We start from the raw sequence: 19,322 nt of genomic DNA, 5'->3' as shown, positions 1-19,322 counted from the left end.
GCACTCGGGAATTAAACGGAATAAACGAGTAAACCGGAAAAGAGAAACGGCGATCGTGCGCCCCCCTGCCGTGTCACTGTAATTGCCACCTCGTATTGGCAAATTTGAGCTTTCCTCGACAGAGGGCACCACCGTCCACAATCTTCGCACTGCTTCGTGAACCGCCCCTGTGGCCTAATGGATAAGTCATCGGTCTCCTATGGTCTCCTAAACCGGGATTGTGGGTTCGAGTCCCACCAGGGGTATAAAACAGGTATCGTTTTTTTGTTGGAGGAGCCATTTGGTGCGAAGACGAGGATTTCAGCGATAGTTTTAAACTCCCAGACTTTTCTTTCATTTTCACGGCCGAGGCAGTGGCAATACTGGAAGCAATAGAAATAATACAACAAAGTGGACGTAACCAATGGAGAATCTTTTCGGACGCTCTCAGTGTACGAGGTGTGGTAATTAAATAACGAGACTGGTGTGAGAAATGTGATTTATTGCAAATAAAGTTACATTTAACTTTTATCCCCTTCAACATACTCTCCTCCCCTATCTATACACCGCTGCATACGTGTCTTCCATTGTTCAAAACAATGCTGTAGCTCATCAGTTGTTAGCCTCTTCAACAACCCTGCCGTTTTTATTTTTACATCTTCAAAAGACTGAAAATGTGTTCCCTTCAATGCACTTTTGACTTTTGGGAACAGGTAGAAGTCACACGGTGCGAGATCTGGCGAAGACGGAGGATGATCAAGCACAGGAATGTGCTCGTCCGCTAAAAACTGCTTTACAGATAGGGCATTGTGGGCTGGTGCATTGTCCTGATGCAGAATCCATGAGTCATTCTTCCACAAATCCGGTATTTTCTTCCTTACTCTTTTCCCCAGCTTGATTAGGACTTCTTTGTAGTATTTTTGATTAACGGTTTGACCTTCAGGCACCCAGTCAGTCAGTCTGTTGAAGATGTACTTTATTTGCAATAAATCACATTTCTCACACCAGTCTCGTTATTTAATTGCCACACCTCGTATTAACAACCTTAAAAAACAAAGTTAATTTTGCAAAAAAATCAACTATAGTCCAAAGAATTAAGGAAAAATTATATTTAAACTCAAAAGAAGGAAAGATCATTCAGTTAATTTGGATCCCAGCCCATAAGGGAATTACAGGCAATGAAAAGGCAGACGTGGCAGTAAAAATAGCTGCAACATCAAGACGCACAATTGATATTGGATTGGATGATATGGGAATACCGTTATCCGATTTGTGCCCAGTTGCAAAAGGAAAATTTAATAAAATAAATAATACTCAATTAATGAGAGAATCAGAAATAAAAGGGAAACGATACTTAGAAAACTTTTATAAAGACAATAGTAAACCTTGGTTTCATAAAAAACGTTTATCAAGGAAAACAGTAGTTTTAATAAACAGAATAAGAGCCAATCACACCCGTTTGAAAAGTAACCTATTTAAAATAGGCATCGTTTCAAACCCGACATGTGATTGTGGACAAGAACCGGAAGAACTTAACCGTGTTCTATGGAGGTGCAACAAATTTAAGAACGAAAGGAAAATCATGAGGGAGAGTTTAGAAAAATTGGGAGTTAAAGGAGCCCCGTCAATCGAAGACCTATTGAAAAATATAGACTCCCGGATAGTCAAAATAATTACAAAATTCTTTTTTGACTATGATATAGTTCTATAACATAAGCACTAGGGATTTATATAGCTCAAGTAATGAGCCAGTATTTTTATAGAGTTCCTAAGAAAGACTGACTAACATGCAATCACAAAACTACAGATTAAGTATTGAAATCAGAGTGCGCAACTTAGAGTGCAAATGTATAACTAGAATATAGGACGTATAGTGAAATATTTTTTACATAAATTTATCGATAGTAATAGTAAGTAAGAGAGTTATATCCAAAATAAGGAATCTGCAATAGTTCAAATGGACGTTAGTTGTAGATATATACGATAAGGATGACTAGCAATAAGGAAACAAGGCTGTATACATTTTAGTTGTAAGCTAATAAACGTATTAACCAACCAACCACTACTTCGTGTGAGCGTTTTTTTTTTTACTTTCCCAAATGCTGTAACAGAGGGCAAAGTTATCGATCAAAATTTGAGCCTTCCTTGGTTTGTTTTATTATATTTTACGATGTTTCAAGGAGGTCCAAGTTAAAGAAACAACGAAATTCTGTAATGCATAAACATTTATATCGCAAGTGTCGGCCTCTGTTTTGCTTTATATCTCGGGAATGTTTTATCAGAAAATCATGACAATTTTCGTGAACATTCATTGATTTCAATAAATTTTTATTTTTTTCGTAAGGAGTGACATATTCTGTTTTGTAACATAGAATTTACGTTGCAAGTCGAAGTAGGTTGTCACAAATCTGTTTTGTCCTAAATCCTAAGAACGTTCAGGTTTAGGGGGGACCAACGTCGCTTTCATCTTTTAAAAACCAAACCTTTAACAAAGTTGTTACATATTTAATTTATCTATGTAATTTGTAATAAATAATCTAATTAACCTCTCAGGGTAATTAAAATATAAATAAGAATCTTCTTATTTTTATTTTTATTTTTAAATACAAATTTTAAAATTGAATTTTCTTAATACTTGGATAAAATTGTTGATCTATCTAAATCTATTCTTGTGTTAAATTCATGCCATTTTCCCAGTCGTTAAATGTTTTTAATTCTATTAATTAATTCAATAAAAATAATCTGTTACATAATAGTAATTACTTTTTATTCCTACTACTTTAATAATTATAAAATCAATGATCAAAGTGGTTACTGTGTTTTATGAATGCTGTGTTTTGTATATTATGGTTACAAGATATTGATTTTTTTTCAAACGAAAAATCACCTTTACATTGAGTTTATTACCATTTTTCTTAGGTTTCATATAAAACAAATTGTATTCAAGTTGTATTTATATCATTTTTTGAAATTTTATTTTTCTGTATTCTTTGGATTACCATTAGTTAACTATTGTAGATCTGTGAGTGCAAGGTACTACACTTTTTCATAAAAAATACAATTATTATCTACTTTAGTGATTTAGTAGATACAAATTAGCATTTGCTAAATGAATAAATGTAACATCCTACGCATGCGTATTGAAAACGCATTTAATGTACAAGCCACGTTCTTACATATAGTTTCCGTAATCATATATGCCACTGTTCCTACCATACTACTAGGTGGTATGGTAAATTTGTCGTAATTCAAATTTCTAACAATAAAAGCTTACAATTACCCTACACATCTGACTCGATATATTTTCTTGTGCACTGATTTTAATATAATTTATATCCTTAACTAAACTGTTTCATCGAATAAAATATGCATTGATAATTTCATTATTATGACAAGTAGACATTTAGATAGACTAATCATTAAAATTATATGAATATTTACATCGTGAAAAATATAAATTTGTAGAAAAATAAAATCGTTATATGTATCAATTATCGAAATTAGATATTTGTAATTGTTTCTTTTTTCTAACAAGTAAATACTAGTTGTAACAGCACCAACAATTTATTTATGTGATTTATAAAGAATTAAACATAAGGTGATTAAAAACATAGATTAGAAACATAAGACTTCTCTTATTCGATTTAATCTAACGATATCTCATAAAATAATGAAAATAATCAATCATATATGATTGATAGTATACTAATTAGTATACTAATATGTAGAACGATCATAATTCATATTATTAAACCAAATTCGGCAAAAAACTTTTATTGTTGACACGAAATAATCAAATTGCTCATTATATGAAAATTTAAATGTATATATGTAGAAAAACGTTTGAACATATGGTACACAAATCAACGTAAAATTTACATTAAACGATCTGATTATTCGTCTTACTTTTATTTCAACAACTAGGAACCAGAAAGTATCATTTTATTTAAGCTAAATTCCAATAAAGTATGTACTTTAATATACTCAGATTTTTCAAGTTCAATGCCCTTGTGATTAGGAAATGTCATCGGTGTTACTTCAGATAAAAATACGTAGTTGCTCTTGAGTAACGTACGTATGTTCGAACGTGAAGCAATACAAATTTAACGTGCATAACGTGTGATTCATTCATTTGTTTAAACAAATAAGAATAAACAATTTTATTCGCATTTTATAACTACTATTATTGTACATATAAAAAAGGTTCAAAAAGAAACACAATTCTGCTTCATAAAAAAACATTTTTTTACAAGGTATTTATTTTTTACTATTTTAAATGTTAAATGTTAAAATTTAGTAGATACTATAAAATGTATAGAGAGTAATTATACATGATGATACTTATCTGTTGTAGAATCAACAAATCAAAAGAAACTTTATCATAAATAAAATGTGTGGAATTTGGGCTCTCTTTGGATTGGACGGACAACCTTTGACCTGCATCTGTAAAAGCTTTCAGAAAATTGAACATCGTGGTCCAGAAGCCTTTCGACTTGAATATGATGATAAAGTCAAAGTATGATACTATTACAAAATCCTAAGAACTTTAATAAATTAAATATTTATAGTAATATAATAACTATATGGTATAAGTAATACAACAGAATAAAAATCAATTTTCACTATCTTCATTTACAGAATGGTTATCTTGGATTTCATAGACTGGCCATTGTTGATAATCTCCATGGAATGCAGCCAATGAGACTTTATAAATATCCACATTATTTTTTATTATGCAATGGTGAAATTTACAATCACAAAGAAGTAATACTTATTTTACAAATTATTATTTTATTATTATTGATAATTGTTTTCTTATTATGCCATAACTTCAACTTTATATAGATCGGCCAGCAGTATGGATTTCAATACAGTACTGAGTGTGATGTTGAAGTGCTAATACACTTATATGAAAATGGTGGTGCCCAAAATGTAGCTAAACAACTTGATGGTGTTTTTGCATTTTGTTTAATGGATATTAAGAATAGGAGGATTCTTATTGGTAGGGATCCTTATGGAGTTAGACCTCTTTTCCGATTGAAGTCTGATGATGGACAGCTTGGAGTTTGTTCAGAGAGTAAGGTAATCAAAAATTATTTATTTTAGTATAAAACAATTATTAACTATATTATACTACGTATTTAGGGTCTTATAGAAATAACAAAACAAATAGCATCAAAATGGACATTGGAGCCATTTAAACCAGGTCATTATGAAGAATATGAAATCTTAGATGATGGAAGAACAAAATTGCTAATGAAAGTAAATTATTACAAACCTGGAGATAAACCCAACTTTCAAGTTTATACTCCTTGGAATGGTTTGTTGAAGAATATTAATCAAAAACTTAAGTGGATAAGACAATATAATGTAATATATATATATATGTTTCTTTTAGCTTTAAACAGCACAGATATACTTGGAAACATAAGAACATTACTTTCAGCAGCTGTGAAAAAGAGATTAATGGCAGATAGAAGAATAGGATGTCTATTGTCAGGTGGTCTAGATTCAAGTTTAGTTGCAGCTTTACTTGCAAAACATGCAAAAGAGGCAAAATTACCATACAAAATACAAAGTTTTGCTATTGGAATGGGTGATAGTCCAGATATTCTTGCAGCTAGACAGGTTGGAAACAATAATTTTTTATTATATTGTACCAAATATTATACCAGTATCTAAAAATATTATATTTATTAGGTTGCAGATTATGTAGGCACAGAGCATCATGAAATCATTTTTTCAGAAGAAGATGTAGCAAAAGTGTTAGACAAACTCATTTATCAGTTAGAAACGTTTGACATCACCACAGTCCGAGCGTCCATTGGGTAAATTGCAATTTATGTGGAAGGTATTTTTCAACATTCTGATGAAAAATTTTCTTAAATTTCAGTATGTATCTCATTTCAAGATACATTAAATGTAACACAGAAACAACCGTAATATTCAGTGGAGAAGGTGCAGATGAACTGGCACAAGGATATATTTATTTCAGAGATGCGCCTAATGCAGTAGAAGCTCATGATGAATCTATTCGATTATTAAAAGATATCTATTTATATGATGGTTTGAGAGCAGATAGGACAACTAGTGCATTCAGTTTAGAACTACGAGTTCCATTCTTAGATATTCAATTCACAAATTACTATCTATCACTAGATCCTGCTTCCAGACAGCCTCAAGGTAAACTTTGAGAGAATACTTTAAAAAGGTAATATAAACAAATTAAAATACAAATGAAATATGTTTGATACAGGAGGCATTGAAAAGTATTTATTAAGATCTGCATTTAATGATACCAATCTGTTACCATCAAACATACTTTGGAGGCACAAGGAAGCATTCAGTGATGGAGTAACATCAGTTAAAAAATCTCTTTTCCAAATCATACATGAAATTGTGGATAATCATGTATCAGATGAAGACTTAAAGAATGCTCACCTTAAATATCCGCATTGTACTCCAAAAACCAAAGAGGCACTTTATTACAGGTAAAAATCATTGCGTATGGGGAAGCTTTGCAAAATATTTAATTTACGAAATTCAATAAAATTATTGCTTGAAAATTAAACATACCATATTTTGACTTCAGGAACATCTTTAAAAAGCATTATGGAGGACAATCAGAAACTTTTACACCATACTTTTGGATGCCACGTTGGGTAAAGGGAATTCGTGATCCATCTGCAAGATTTATTACACATTATGCAGCAGATGTGAAAAAATGATGATAAAGTGATGATGAATTTACAGTGATTTATATAATAAATTGAATATATTTAAATGTTTACCATACAAACAAAATCTCTGTATGTTTTTATAAAGTAAATTATATATCAAAATGTTTAATTATCCATGTCTATGTCTTGCTTATATAAATACAATTTTATTTTATATATTTGATATTACACTATTAATACCAAAAATTAATGCTACAGAAGTTAAAGTTTAAATATTACATTTGAAACATATGAAGCGAGAAAGTAGAGACATTTTATGTATAAAAAAAATGATACCTGTTTTATACCCCTGGTGGGACTCGAACCCACAATCCCCGGTTTAGGAGACCGATGCCTTATCCATTAGGCCACAGGGGCGGTTGGTAAAATCAGATTCTAACTCGAAGTAGATGTACAAAATTTTGAACCTACAATAAAATTTTATTAGTAAAATAATATATATACGAAAACCATTTTTATAATGTTTTTGATTACTTATTAAATGGATAATTTCTTTAAATACCGTGTAATAACTGGAAATCGATAAAACAGCTGTTACCAAATGATCCAAGATGGTGACGCATATTTTATAGTTCGTCATATGCAAATTGTTTGCTATGTACATACGTCAGAAATGTCAGAATGGTGAGAGTGTGCTTTAGTAGAATAATTACAATTTGAATTTCGACTAATAATCAATTATGTATACAGTAAGTACATCGTTTCTTAATTGTAACGTTGAAGGTAACGTTAATAGTACATAAATACAAATAGTACGACTTTTATCTATAAACTTTGTTTGATATTTTCGGCAAATTACAGATGATGTCAACGAGATATCTTTCTTTCATATCTGGGATAGTAATTGCTTCAATAACCTGGGCTTTTAGTTTGTATATGTACTCAAAGCTATCTCAAAATGCTGATATTATCAATCCAACAATGTTAATGTCAGAGAGTTCAAAATTAATGAAAGAATCGACATTTGATCATAAAATACATAATGATCGTCAACTTAGACTACATCACAATATGATTTTTTATGATAATAAAGAAAGTATGAATGATAAAAATGTCAATAACTTAAAGGAATCTAACTTCAAAAACAGTAACAAACTATTACAACAATTACAACCCGTACCAGTGAAACCTTCTATCACCATAGGACAAGGTAGGTATTTAGATGATATTTAAAATGTCAAGCAAAATAAATTTTCTTTATCATCTTCAAATAACTTATTTATAGATTTAGATGAGTTAGGAATGGTTAAAAATTTGGATGATCAACGAAAACGAGAAGAAGGATTCAAAAATTACTCTTTTAATATTTTGGTATCAGATAACATTGGTTTGCATAGAGAATTACCAGATACAAGACACAAGTTATGCAACAAGCAACAATATTCTAGCAAATTACCAAATGCTAGTATTGTTATATGTTTTTACAATGAACATTATATGACACTTCTAAGATCTCTACATTCTATTATTGAAAAGACTCCAGCTCAATTTTTACATGAAATTATCTTAGTAAATGATTGGAGTGATATGACAGCTTTACATGAACAAATTGATACGTACATTAAAAATAAATTTGATGGTAAAGTAAAGCTTTTCAAGACTGAAAGGAGAGAAGGATTAATCAGAGCAAGAATGTTTGGTGCTAGAAAAGCAAGTGGAGAAGTTTTAATTTTCTTGGATAGCCACATAGAAGTAAATAAAATGTGGATAGAGCCCCTTCTTTCGCGAATTGCTCATTCAAAGACTATTGTTGCTATGCCAGTTATTGACATTATCAATCCAGACACATTCCAATATACTAGTAGTCCTTTGGTAAGAGGTGGATTCAACTGGGGTCTGCACTTCAAATGGGATAATTTACCAATTGGCACATTGAAACATGATGAAGATTTTATAAAACCTATCAAGTGAGATCATATATTTACATATTGTTCGTATTAAAAAAGAATGATTGATGTATATGACAGTTTGTTTAAATTAGTTGCAATGATTGCATGAACCAAACAAGTGTAGGGTGAGAGAAGTGAGTGTGTTCAAATGAGAAGGTGTGAATGAAGAGTTTTTGAAAGACGATCTGAAATTCTACAAGCCATTATAACAAACTTCATTTTTCACAATATGCATATTTATTTTACTACTGTTTTATATTGTATATATTGGTAATTACTAAATAGATCGCCAACAATGGCTGGAGGATTGTTTGCAATGGATAGAGAATACTTTACAACACTAGGAGAATATGATGCAGGCATGGAAATCTGGGGTGGTGAAAATCTGGAAATATCATTTAGAGTATGACAGCAGTTTACTTAATTATTCTTTTTTTTTATTCCATGAACAATTTTTAATATTTTTTAGATTTGGATGTGTGGTGGAAGCATTGAACTGATACCATGTTCAAGAGTTGGACATGTATTTAGAAGGCGTAGACCATATGGTGGAGATGATAAACACGACACTATGCTGAGAAACTCACTGCGTGTGGCATATGTTTGGTTAGACGAGTATAAAGATTACTTCTTAAAGAATGTTCAAAAAGTTAACTATGGTGATGTCACAGATAGATTAAGATTACGGGAGAAATTGAAATGCAAAAACTTTGAATGGTACTTAAAGGAAGTATATCCCGAATTAACATTACCAGATGATGATAAGAACAAATTGAAAGATAAATGGGCAAGGGTAGAACAGAGACAAATTCAACCTTGGCATTCAAGAAAAAGAAATTACACAGATGAATATCAAATTAGACTCTCAAATACAGCATTATGTGTTCAGAGTGAAAAAGACATCAAAACAAAGGGTTCTAAACTTATTTTATCATCATGCTTGAGAATTAAATCACAGGTAATAAAAAACAAGTAACCATTCTTAATCCTTTGCACTTCACTGGCCCTGTTACCCCAATGTAAAGGTTTCAAAATAATCTTTTGCTTAAACTTGTTACAATTGGCAATATGTAGCATTAAATTTGTTGCAATCTGTATAGATGTGGTACGAAACAGATAAAAAGGAATTAGTACTTGGTCAAATGCTTTGCATGGAAGGAGCAGAAAAAATACCTAAACTCGGAAAATGTCACGAAATGGGCGGTGGCCAAGAATGGCTTCATAAAAGTACTGTGAGTACCTATTGTTTTGTTCATGCAAATTATATGTATTAAGTGTAACTTATTTGTGTACAGATTGGTACACTCTTATACAACAAGGGAGCTGGTACATGTTTAGGAGGATTACAAGCAATAAAAGGTGCTGCAGTTGTAATGGATCTATGTACTAAACCAAATAAAACCCTCATTACATGGGACCTGATACATTCCAAAATTCCTCTAAAAGAGATTAGGTAACACAGGAAAATGAGATGTAGAGACAGAAGAAATAGACGTATAAATTTGGTTGGTAGAAAAAGACAAAATGCATGCAGGAATTAAATGCTTAACATTGTTAAAAAACTCTTGTGATACAAGGCAGCAGTATATTGCAAAAGTATTTAATTCTAAGTGTTACCTTTATACTACTTTATATTTTAAAAATAATATGAACTATAACGTTATAAGTGAAATTCCAATTAGAATTTTATTGCGTAAACAATTTCGTCTAATTTTTTTTATGTTAGTTTATATATTATTTCGTTATTCGTTATAATTAATAATATACTTGAATAATAAATTTTGTTGTATATTTAAAGAATGAAAGAGTTGAGAACTGTTAAGTTAATCTGTAAACATTCATTTCTCATGCATTGCAGTATTTACTACAATTAAAATTTTTTTCTAAGAATACAGTATAAATAATAATGTATAAAATATATTTAGTTATATATGTGTTTATATTTGTACATATATACAAATTCTTTGTACCCATCTTTTTGTAAAATAAATTAAATGCTTCATAGATATCTTTTCATTATTTGTTAATATAATTATACATTGTATTTAATGATTTATGTAAAACATAAATTATACGGAATAAATTTTTCGTTACTCTAATACTTTGAAGACGTATTTTTGTTATTTCATTTTGCAAAAAATGTATTTGCAAATCAACATGGCAGTCAGTAGAGGGATTGTAATTGAGAAGTTTGAATATGTACAGATATGTGAAAATATTGTAGATCGTTTATATAAAGTCCTATGGGAGACAAATAAAAACAATAATGTAATTAAGTTAAAAATACCACGGTATAAATTAAAACAAAATTTTGAATCGTTATTCATAAAATACAATTGAATCAATAACATAGGTTATTCGATCTAAACTGTAATTAAAAAATGACAACATCAAAAGAATTAAATTTAGCTAGAAAAAGTCTCGTTGCATCGCTTGGAGAAAACGCAAAAGTGTAAGACGTATTTTAAATTTAAGAAATAAATAAAAATTATATTGAAAGCTTAAGACATAAGTATAGGTTACTTTTTAATTACTCAGAATTCAATGCAAGCTTAACAAGTCAATTTTAAACAGTATAGTGTTTTTATTTTTCTTTGTTTAAAATGTTACCATTTTATTTGAAAGATCTTTGTTTATTTACTACAAAATCATTTTCTTCAGAAAAATTATTATATTGATAAGCTGTTCTTGTTGACAGGTATTTTGAAAAGATGAAGCTCTGGTTCCAGATGAAAGTATGTAATATTATTGTGAAATGTTATGCGACTGTTAACGTTATTATTTACGAAATATTATTTTAGACAACCAAAGAAGAATTTGATTGCGAGGCAAGGAATATTATGACAGAAGACCAAGTTCATCTTCATAATGAATTTCTTTTGTGTTTGTTTAACAAGGTCAGGGGTTTAGCTGCTGCTACACCAACTCGTAAAATAGATAGAGACAAAGCCATAAAAGAGAAAAGACTGCGATTAAAGCGTAAATACAAAACAGACAAATCAAATTTTGAGGTTTGTATAACAATTAATATCAAGAAACTAACTTTTAATGTTCCATAAATAAAATAAAAGTTCTTGTACTTGATATTTAGCCAGCAGATATGTATGTTGAAGTATTAAGCCAAACATCATCACCTGTTGGAGATGAACCTATTGGAGCAAATCGTTCTAGCGCACAAGAGCTTGTGTTGCCAGACAGAACTTTTGTTTTAGCCAGATTGATGCTTGCAGCATGGGAAAATAATATGGATGGTGCAGAAGAGAATACAGCACATATAGTTATAGCTGCTACTCAGATTTTTTTGAAAAATATACTAACAGCAATATTTACAAGGAGAAAGGGATACACAGTAAGAGATAACTCTTTCATTTGCAATATTGGAGAACCAGTACCTAGTTCATGGAAACGGAATTCCACTTATATATTACGATCATCAGACCGTACTGCAACAGAAATAATAGATCCTTATGGTCAAGTACCTTGCATAAAACCAAATTTTGAAGAGGCAGAACAAGCTACAGCATTTGCCTATGCATGCTCTCCTCAGACTATTCCACCTCCACTGAAACCAGTTAATGCAGCTGATTTACAGCATACACTAAAGGTAGGAAAAAAGATAACTTACTAATAAGGGACATCCACAAAGTATCTCTAAAATTGAGAAAGGAGATACTGTGCAGATGTTGTTTGTATGTAACATCTACATAAAGACTTTGAATGATGAATAAAACATAATAAAAAGTTGTTTCACCTCTAATGACAAAAATTTATCTCAATGGCTGTTTTGAAAAATTTACCTAAACAAATTTTTGTATTCATCATTTATTATTAAAATAAAATTCTGCCTATCTCTGATACACTTAAACGATGTTTCATACTTTATACTTTGTCTTCTATTTCAAACAGATGTACAAAAATCTTGTTAGCAATCATACCATTTATGCCACTAATATGGAGCGTTTATTTACATATGCTACACATCCAACATGGGAAGATTTTGAAGCTAAAAAACTAGTATGTCAACAGACTATAACATAAGTACCAATGATTGTAAATAAACTATTTCTTAAGATGAATCATTTAAATATTAAGTATTAGAGTGAATGTTAAAAAGTTGCATGTATTATTTATGATGTTTTTTACGAAATATACTTTGGTAATAAAATTTAAAAAACTGAAGTCATATTACTATATCCTACTAAAGTTCTTTTAATAGCTTTAAAAATCAAAATTTTTCACTTAAAGAGGTACCTTTATTTATAATAGTTTACAGTAAAGTGTGATTAAGATTTACTAGGAAGAGTATTATGCTCTGCTTTCGTATAAAAGTTCAATATTTGTGAATAAGAGAACTATTCTAACATATTTTACAAGAATTTTTCAATTTGTTATTTTTAATTATCTGCGCTTTCATAAATTATAAAACGAATAATTAGCCTTGGAAATGATATGAAAAATATTTTGTTCCATATTTATACATTGCTTATTTACATTCTTATTTGAAATTTACCAGCTTTGGTAATATATTTAACACCTTTAAAGGGTTTATATTTTTCTCCATACATATCTAATCGGTTAACTTTCAAGCCAGACACTGCCAATTGATTAATTGTAAAGTGAACCTAGAACATGAACATGATATAGTAATTTTTTAATTTAATGTTATATGTCACAATTATTATTAACCATACATACGTTAATTGCAGGATTAGACTCCAATACACTAGCAGAATTTTGGATAGTAATCTAGAAAAATAATTTTATATATTTAATTACTAGATATGTGCTTAAAGGTTGTAAATTTTGACATTATAACTATTATACCGAGCCTCTTAAATTTGGTAGTTTAGAAACATCTATCCTTCCAATATCCCATAACAGTATTTTACTAACAGGGTCAAATGAGTATTTTCCTTGAGTTGGGGTCAAAGTACAGTTTAGTACTATTTTGGGCATAGGAATTTCTAATGTGACATTCTCCACCTAAAATATACATAGTGTCATACCAATACATTATGTTTTAAATTGTAAAATATATAAAACTTAAAAAAGAAATACATACAGTCCTGCCAATAGTTTGTTTTGGTCCCACAGTAATATCTAATCTACCACCTCCTGGTTCTTTAAGACTAATATTATGTCTTACATATATGGGAATAGCTACAATACTTTGTGATCCTATGTGATAAGAAAGAAGACGAAAATTGCCATCTGGTGGAATAAAAGATAATATTCGTTCTGACTGTAAAAAAATATATACATGTATTAGTTATATAAATGATGAATTTAATTGAACCATTATTTACTCATACCTCCCATCGTTTAAATCTAACACAAGGGTGAAAACTGACGTCATCAAATAATCTGGGATTCATAAACGAAAGTGTTAAGTCTGGCATTCCACTTAATTTTATACAGCAGTCAATCTATAATTTCAATAATATTTTAAAGACATTATTTTTATCAATGCATCAAAATAAAAATCAAGTATATTTTACAAGCAACCCACATATCCTTGAATTTCTGCAAACACAGTTGCTCCTGTTCTATCAATAATGGCATCTACTTCTTCTACAACATCAAAATATGCTTCATTGTTTGTGTATTTTACACCGGTACGTCTCCAAGGAACATTTGATAGTTGACCACTTGGTAATATTGCACTAACACTGTGGTACAAAAATGTAATTAATTTTAGATAAGGATATATAAAATGCCATCTTTTGTTATCAATAGATAATTAAAATATTTACTTGGACTTTCCTGTAACAGTATTTGCAATAGTTCTTAATATATTGGGTGGTTTAATAAGTTCTTTCAAAATATTAGATTCTGTAGCTAATGGGAAGCCATTGTCTAACATTTCATCCAATAGTTCATATACAACCACGTAATTTTCTTTTATAATAGTTTCTGTACATTCGCTAAAATAATCTTCGAATGTGTCCACTACTCTATGTAAGAATTCTATTACAAATAATGGTGGAACTACAACATAAAAATGTTATTCATATATGTATCAATCACATCAACTTGCTATTTAATATTTAGAATATATTTTTACCTTCTGTCATACATACTGCAACGAAAAACATATTACACCGATATATACTAATAAGATAATGATGGGGTGTTGCTATTACAGGAGGTGTATCTTCAGGAGATAAAACTCTTCGCTGTTGATCAAAAAAATAGTCACAGAGCGATCTTGCAACAGCACTTTTCCAATGTTTTTCCATAAATACATCTCTAAATATAAATTTCAGTATTTTTATTTCATGAAATTGTAAAGATATTTCAGTAGCAAAACTGCTTTTATGAAACGTATGTTATGATAAATAGACATTATATGTTTCTAACCAAGTACTTGTCAAATATCACATCTGTTTTCGATTTTAGAATGCAATGCTTACCCTGAGGAGTTGATAATGAATAGACTGTGAATCATTTTTTAAAACAGAGTGTCTGACACAGAACACTATTCAGAATTATATGTCAATTTAATTTTGTTTCGATACTTTAGATTCACTTGACACATACCCATGCGTATATCAAATATACTACTACTGATTACTATACTCTATACTAGTCTATACTACCTACACCAATGGAGAAGAGCTACATTCCTACGAGAGGAAGCTGATAATAGACAAGTAAACTGAAATCGGCCAATTCCGTGAGGAATTTACGTAAAGATTATTTTTGATTGGGTGATATTTAACCAATAAACGTGAAGTTTTAAAAGAAATTTATATTCAAAGTTTTTATGTTACCAGTTTATACAATGTTGAATGTAACTACAAAAAGAATATGTATTATTCGGATTTCATGTTTAAAAAAAAAAAGAAAAAATATTTTGTTGTTATTTTAAGATATTTCAATAACTTTTATTTACACTACGATCTTTGCACCCAAATACTACTCAGTAATTCATTCTCTTCGCAGATTTTAAATTCAATATAAATATACAATTAAATTTCACAGAATGAATTGAAATGAACTAAAACGTTGAACGTGTTGCCCTCATAGAAATTATGATTGGTCTATAAACATATGTATAAGCCAAATCCATTGACAATAAATAAGTATTAGTCGCGATTGTTAAAAGTCAATTTTTGATATAGAAATAATACGTTAACAAGAAACATTGCAGCGATTAGCTCATATTATTTGGTATGCAATCGACAAAGTTATCAATAGACTGTGGATGTCTATGGAAATTAATATTTTCACAGATATAGATGATAATTTGAAATTTCAAGAAGTACGTCTTATATTCTGAACAATGTAACATGTACTTTATTGTTGGTATTTTGTATATTTTTGGATTCGTGTATATCCCCATACATTTTCCCAATTTTCTACTTGCTGTAAATGCATAAACATCCGCAGTCTAGTCATTAGGGTCCTTTTGACGACACAATTAACAATTACATACTCAAGTAATATAGAGTGTCCAGGTCTCACCACGTGGAGGTTGCTGCATATAGAGACCCTTTTTTTTTTTCAACGTGGGGGAAATTTTCATACCACCGTTTTTTGCGAAAAACGGGAATATGTGTGATTGATACTCACTAAAACCCCCACGGTGGCATCCTCTGGCGTAAACAAGGGCGAACCGGGGCACCCTTCGCCAACATTCTAATCATGGCAGCGAAACTAGCCACATCGTTTCGCCACCATCGAGCTGCTCCGGCGATAGTTGTTGGCCACAGCCTGCAGACAACAACTACCGCAGGCCGGTTGTGCAGCTCTGTGCCAACAGAATTGGCCATATGAGATGAAGATCAGGCCGTACTACATTCCAATCACCTGGCTTTGATGTGGAATTGTAGACAACATGACCAGTAGTAGAAAAAAACAGACCAAGTCAACAAAGCAACCATAAATTCAGAAGACATCGAGAGCTCTGTGCCAACAGAATTGAGCATATGAAGTAAAGATTAGGCCGTGCTACATCCCAATCGCTTTGATGTGGAATTGTAGACAACATGACTAGTAGTAGAAGAAAACAGACCAACTCAACAAAGGAACCATAAATTCGGAAGACATCGAAATTCAAAAGAAGATAATACAAATTTTCTGCCTTGTAAACGTACTTGGACAATTTTCATTACTGCAGTAATGAACCACATTCCTTCAAAACTAACCGCCTAAAACGAAAATGAACACCTTCTAATGAATATATTTTTGGTCATGACCAATTTGTATAAGTAACTTTGAAGAGTATCTATCCTCCACATAAATAACACATATAAACAAATGAAAACTGTAAAAACAAATACATACATGTAAAGATAAAAAAGGAAGAAAGTATGGAATATCAGATTACGAGTAGAAATAGAGGAAGACCATAGGTAAGAACTATGGAAAACCGGATTATAGGAAGGAATGCAAGAAGACCTATGGAGTACAGAACTATAGATAGAAACGAGAGACTTTCAAATGCTCTCTGTTCCTTGTCTTCATTAATCCCACGATGATACCTGAAACATAAAGTAAGAAATATTAATCATAATTTATGAGACGTTAAGTCTGTCCAATTACTCCAATAATCGTGAGCATGCAGGGAGATAAGGCACTAAATGCCTCAACTTATAGTATGCCATCTGTAACAGAAGAAACATAGTACTGTTCATTAATGATACATTAAAAAAAAAAAAATCCGTGATTGAACCATTTTTGGGTTACTTACCCTAACTAAAACCGTGAAAGTGAATTTTAATCGATCGCGATTTATAAGACGCAACACTAATAGCAAACGCGATTAATGTTTATGGGCAACACTACTCTGAAAGAAAACGCGAAAAATACTACTTGAAAATATGTAAATTATTTCAAATCGGACGCAATTTATCAGTCGCAACAGTAAAAGCAATTGCGATCAATGTTTGTGCGCAGCACTACTCTGAAAGAAAACGCGAAAAATACTAATCAAAAGCAATCGGGAGGTGTATAATTTTTCGAAATATTAATCTATTAAGTATAAAATGAAAAAAATCGCGTACACCAAGTAATACGGAACCCTAACTAAAAATCCAGTGCAGCCATCTCAGGCTGCGGAGAATCGTAATTCGCAGCTAGTTTGGCTGCTTGGTGATTCTCAGCCAAGTCAGTGTCAAATTTTGGGCTTTTTATATGTCGAAATACTAATAAAAAACGCGAGAATTTACTTTTAAAATCGGGCGCGGTAAATATTTATTATACGCAACACTAATAGCAATCGCGGTTGAAATATTCATTCGCAACACTACCCTGAAAGAAACCGCGAAAAATACTAATCAAAAGCTACATTGGCTCTAAATACTGTGTCAAAACGAACACGATAAATCATACGCAACACTAATAGCACTCGCGGTCGATTTTTTATTCGCAACAGTACCCTGAAAGAAAATGCAAAAAATTCTAATCAAAAGGAAAATTGACTTTAAATATGATTCCAATCGGTCGCGATTCATTTATACGCAACACTAAATAGCAATCGCGGTTAGTATATTTGTTCGCAATACTACTCTGAAAGAAAACGCGAAAAATTCTAATCAATCAAAACAACTCTAAATACGAACGCGTTTCATATTTCCATTTCGCAACACTAATGAAAATCGCGATTGCCCAATTGACACTGGATGATGAGCTTCCACATTGGGGTATATGACCCATCTAAACAAACTACAACTACTACAACTACAGGCGAGTACAGTGACAAAATAGTAATAGTAATGACTCCCCATCTTCGAATCCGAAGATGGAGAGCCATTCGTTGCAGCCCTTTCTTGTGACAATTTGTCAGGGCCTCTCTTCTTTCTTCGGACGCATTGTCCCATCTGAAACTTACAGCTAGGGTCGAGGTTCAGTGCAATACGTGGACGTTCAACCCGGTGAACCACACGTCTAGAACCTCGAGGGAACGAGCGTTTCGAACTACCCTACTGATCACGACCGCGACCGCGAAGCAACGACTCAGAGAGTCGAGACCTGAAGAATCGAGAGCAGATTCCGAAACAAACGGACCAAAGCTCCGTTTGCATCGTGATCCCAACGACTCCTCAAATCCACCTACAGGTGCAGACCCATCACGTACGCGCGCGCGACCTACCCAAACTAAAGTGACGAGATCTGCCCTGGACCCTACCTACTGGGATTTAACATACACACCACAAGTTAAGTTACCTACCTACCTAACCCTATATTTAAAAATGGCAAAACAATCACACCAACACACACGCTCAACGATCCTCAATCAAGGCTCTCGGGCGCGACCTAAACTAGGGAGATGTCCCGGGACACCTCCGACACCCGAGGATACCATACAAAACATTCACACTCTAAAGGTACGTACCAGTTCCTGAAATCGACTGACAGAGGCTAGCGACCATTGCGTATATGTAATATGTATATATCAATATTTAAATGTATTATTATGTAATATAATAATAATATTTATATGCAATACTTTAGACTGATGCAATTATTGATAACTCTATATAGGTTCATCAGCAATTTACTATTTTTATTTTGTATATAAGACTGAGAAGCTACTTTTGTTTATATTCTTGTATATGCAATGTATATGTATATATAGTAATGGAAATAATTGTCAAGCAATTCAATAAAAATTTAAAGAATGGTTAATACTAAGCAATTGGTATTTCATTGCAAAGAATAATAATAGAAATCGAAAGTTATGAACGTATCATTTGTATGTTGTAAGAAA

At 31.4% G+C, this 19,322-nt stretch overlaps 4 protein-coding genes and 1 non-coding gene across 9 annotated transcripts; 3 read left to right on the top strand and 2 right to left on the bottom strand.

Moving 5' to 3' along the window:
- The first annotated feature begins 172 nt into the window (after positions 1-172).
- LOC128874617 (asparagine synthetase [glutamine-hydrolyzing]) lies at positions 173-6,797 on the top strand. 2 transcript variants are annotated; one of them, XM_054119529.1, is made up of 10 exons: positions 173-253; positions 4,334-4,495; positions 4,618-4,743; positions 4,825-5,061; positions 5,125-5,299; positions 5,378-5,607; positions 5,680-5,807; positions 5,873-6,162; positions 6,236-6,470; positions 6,572-6,797. In XM_054119529.1, the coding sequence occupies exons 2-10, from the start codon at positions 4,370-4,372 to the stop codon at positions 6,705-6,707; spliced, it is 1,683 nt and encodes a 560-aa protein (XP_053975504.1). In that variant the 5' UTR covers positions 173-253; positions 4,334-4,369; the 3' UTR covers positions 6,708-6,797. The 2 variants fall into 2 exon arrangements, with proteins under 2 accessions (XP_053975504.1, XP_053975496.1); XM_054119521.1 differs by lacking the exon at positions 173-253 and adding an exon at positions 3,629-4,232 and having other exon boundaries at positions 6,572-6,796.
- Positions 6,798-7,003: 206 nt separating this feature from the next.
- On the bottom strand, positions 7,004-7,076 carry Trnar-ccu (transfer RNA arginine (anticodon CCU)). Its single transcript has one exon. It is a non-coding gene; the product is annotated as a tRNA-Arg (tRNA).
- Positions 7,077-7,250: 174 nt separating this feature from the next.
- Positions 7,251-10,612, top strand: LOC128874593 (polypeptide N-acetylgalactosaminyltransferase 35A-like). Of its 2 annotated transcripts, none has more exons than XM_054119455.1 (7): positions 7,251-7,408; positions 7,521-7,869; positions 7,945-8,626; positions 8,894-9,011; positions 9,078-9,566; positions 9,709-9,840; positions 9,904-10,612. In XM_054119455.1, exons 1-7 carry the CDS (start codon positions 7,400-7,402, stop codon positions 10,063-10,065), a joined length of 1,941 nt encoding a protein of 646 aa, XP_053975430.1. In that variant the 5' UTR covers positions 7,251-7,399; the 3' UTR covers positions 10,066-10,612. The 2 variants fall into 2 exon arrangements, with proteins under 2 accessions (XP_053975430.1, XP_053975440.1); XM_054119465.1 differs by having other exon boundaries at positions 7,301-7,442.
- Positions 10,613-10,748: 136 nt separating this feature from the next.
- On the top strand, positions 10,749-12,897 carry LOC128874695 (transcriptional adapter 1-like). Of its 3 annotated transcripts, XM_054119676.1 has the most exons (6): positions 10,749-11,060; positions 11,307-11,343; positions 11,410-11,436; positions 11,506-11,619; positions 11,700-12,212; positions 12,515-12,897. In XM_054119676.1, exons 1-6 carry the CDS (start codon positions 10,990-10,992, stop codon positions 12,644-12,646), a joined length of 894 nt encoding a protein of 297 aa, XP_053975651.1. In that variant the 5' UTR covers positions 10,749-10,989; the 3' UTR covers positions 12,647-12,897. The 3 variants fall into 3 exon arrangements, with proteins under 3 accessions (XP_053975651.1, XP_053975631.1, XP_053975642.1); XM_054119656.1 differs by having other exon boundaries at positions 10,752-11,060; positions 11,410-11,619; XM_054119667.1 differs by having other exon boundaries at positions 10,779-10,876; positions 11,410-11,619.
- Positions 12,898-13,051: 154 nt separating this feature from the next.
- Positions 13,052-15,245, bottom strand: LOC128874682 (AP-3 complex subunit mu-1). Its single transcript, XM_054119631.1, has 9 exons — positions 15,022-15,245; positions 14,673-14,857; positions 14,362-14,596; positions 14,118-14,277; positions 13,921-14,034; positions 13,671-13,850; positions 13,433-13,591; positions 13,304-13,354; positions 13,052-13,230 (listed from the first exon to the last, which is right to left on the bottom strand). The coding sequence occupies exons 1-9, from the start codon at positions 15,054-15,056 to the stop codon at positions 13,096-13,098; spliced, it is 1,254 nt and encodes a 417-aa protein (XP_053975606.1). The 5' UTR covers positions 15,057-15,245; the 3' UTR covers positions 13,052-13,095.
- Between the last annotated feature and the right edge of the window lie 4,077 nt (positions 15,246-19,322).

Source organism: Hylaeus volcanicus, chromosome 1 (assembly GCF_026283585.1).
Source record: "Hylaeus volcanicus isolate JK05 chromosome 1, UHH_iyHylVolc1.0_haploid, whole genome shotgun sequence".
NCBI classification, from domain to species: domain Eukaryota; kingdom Metazoa; phylum Arthropoda; class Insecta; order Hymenoptera; family Colletidae; genus Hylaeus; species Hylaeus volcanicus.
Note: the sequence above shows the minus strand (reverse complement) of the source record. Positions and strands in the feature narration are given on the sequence as shown.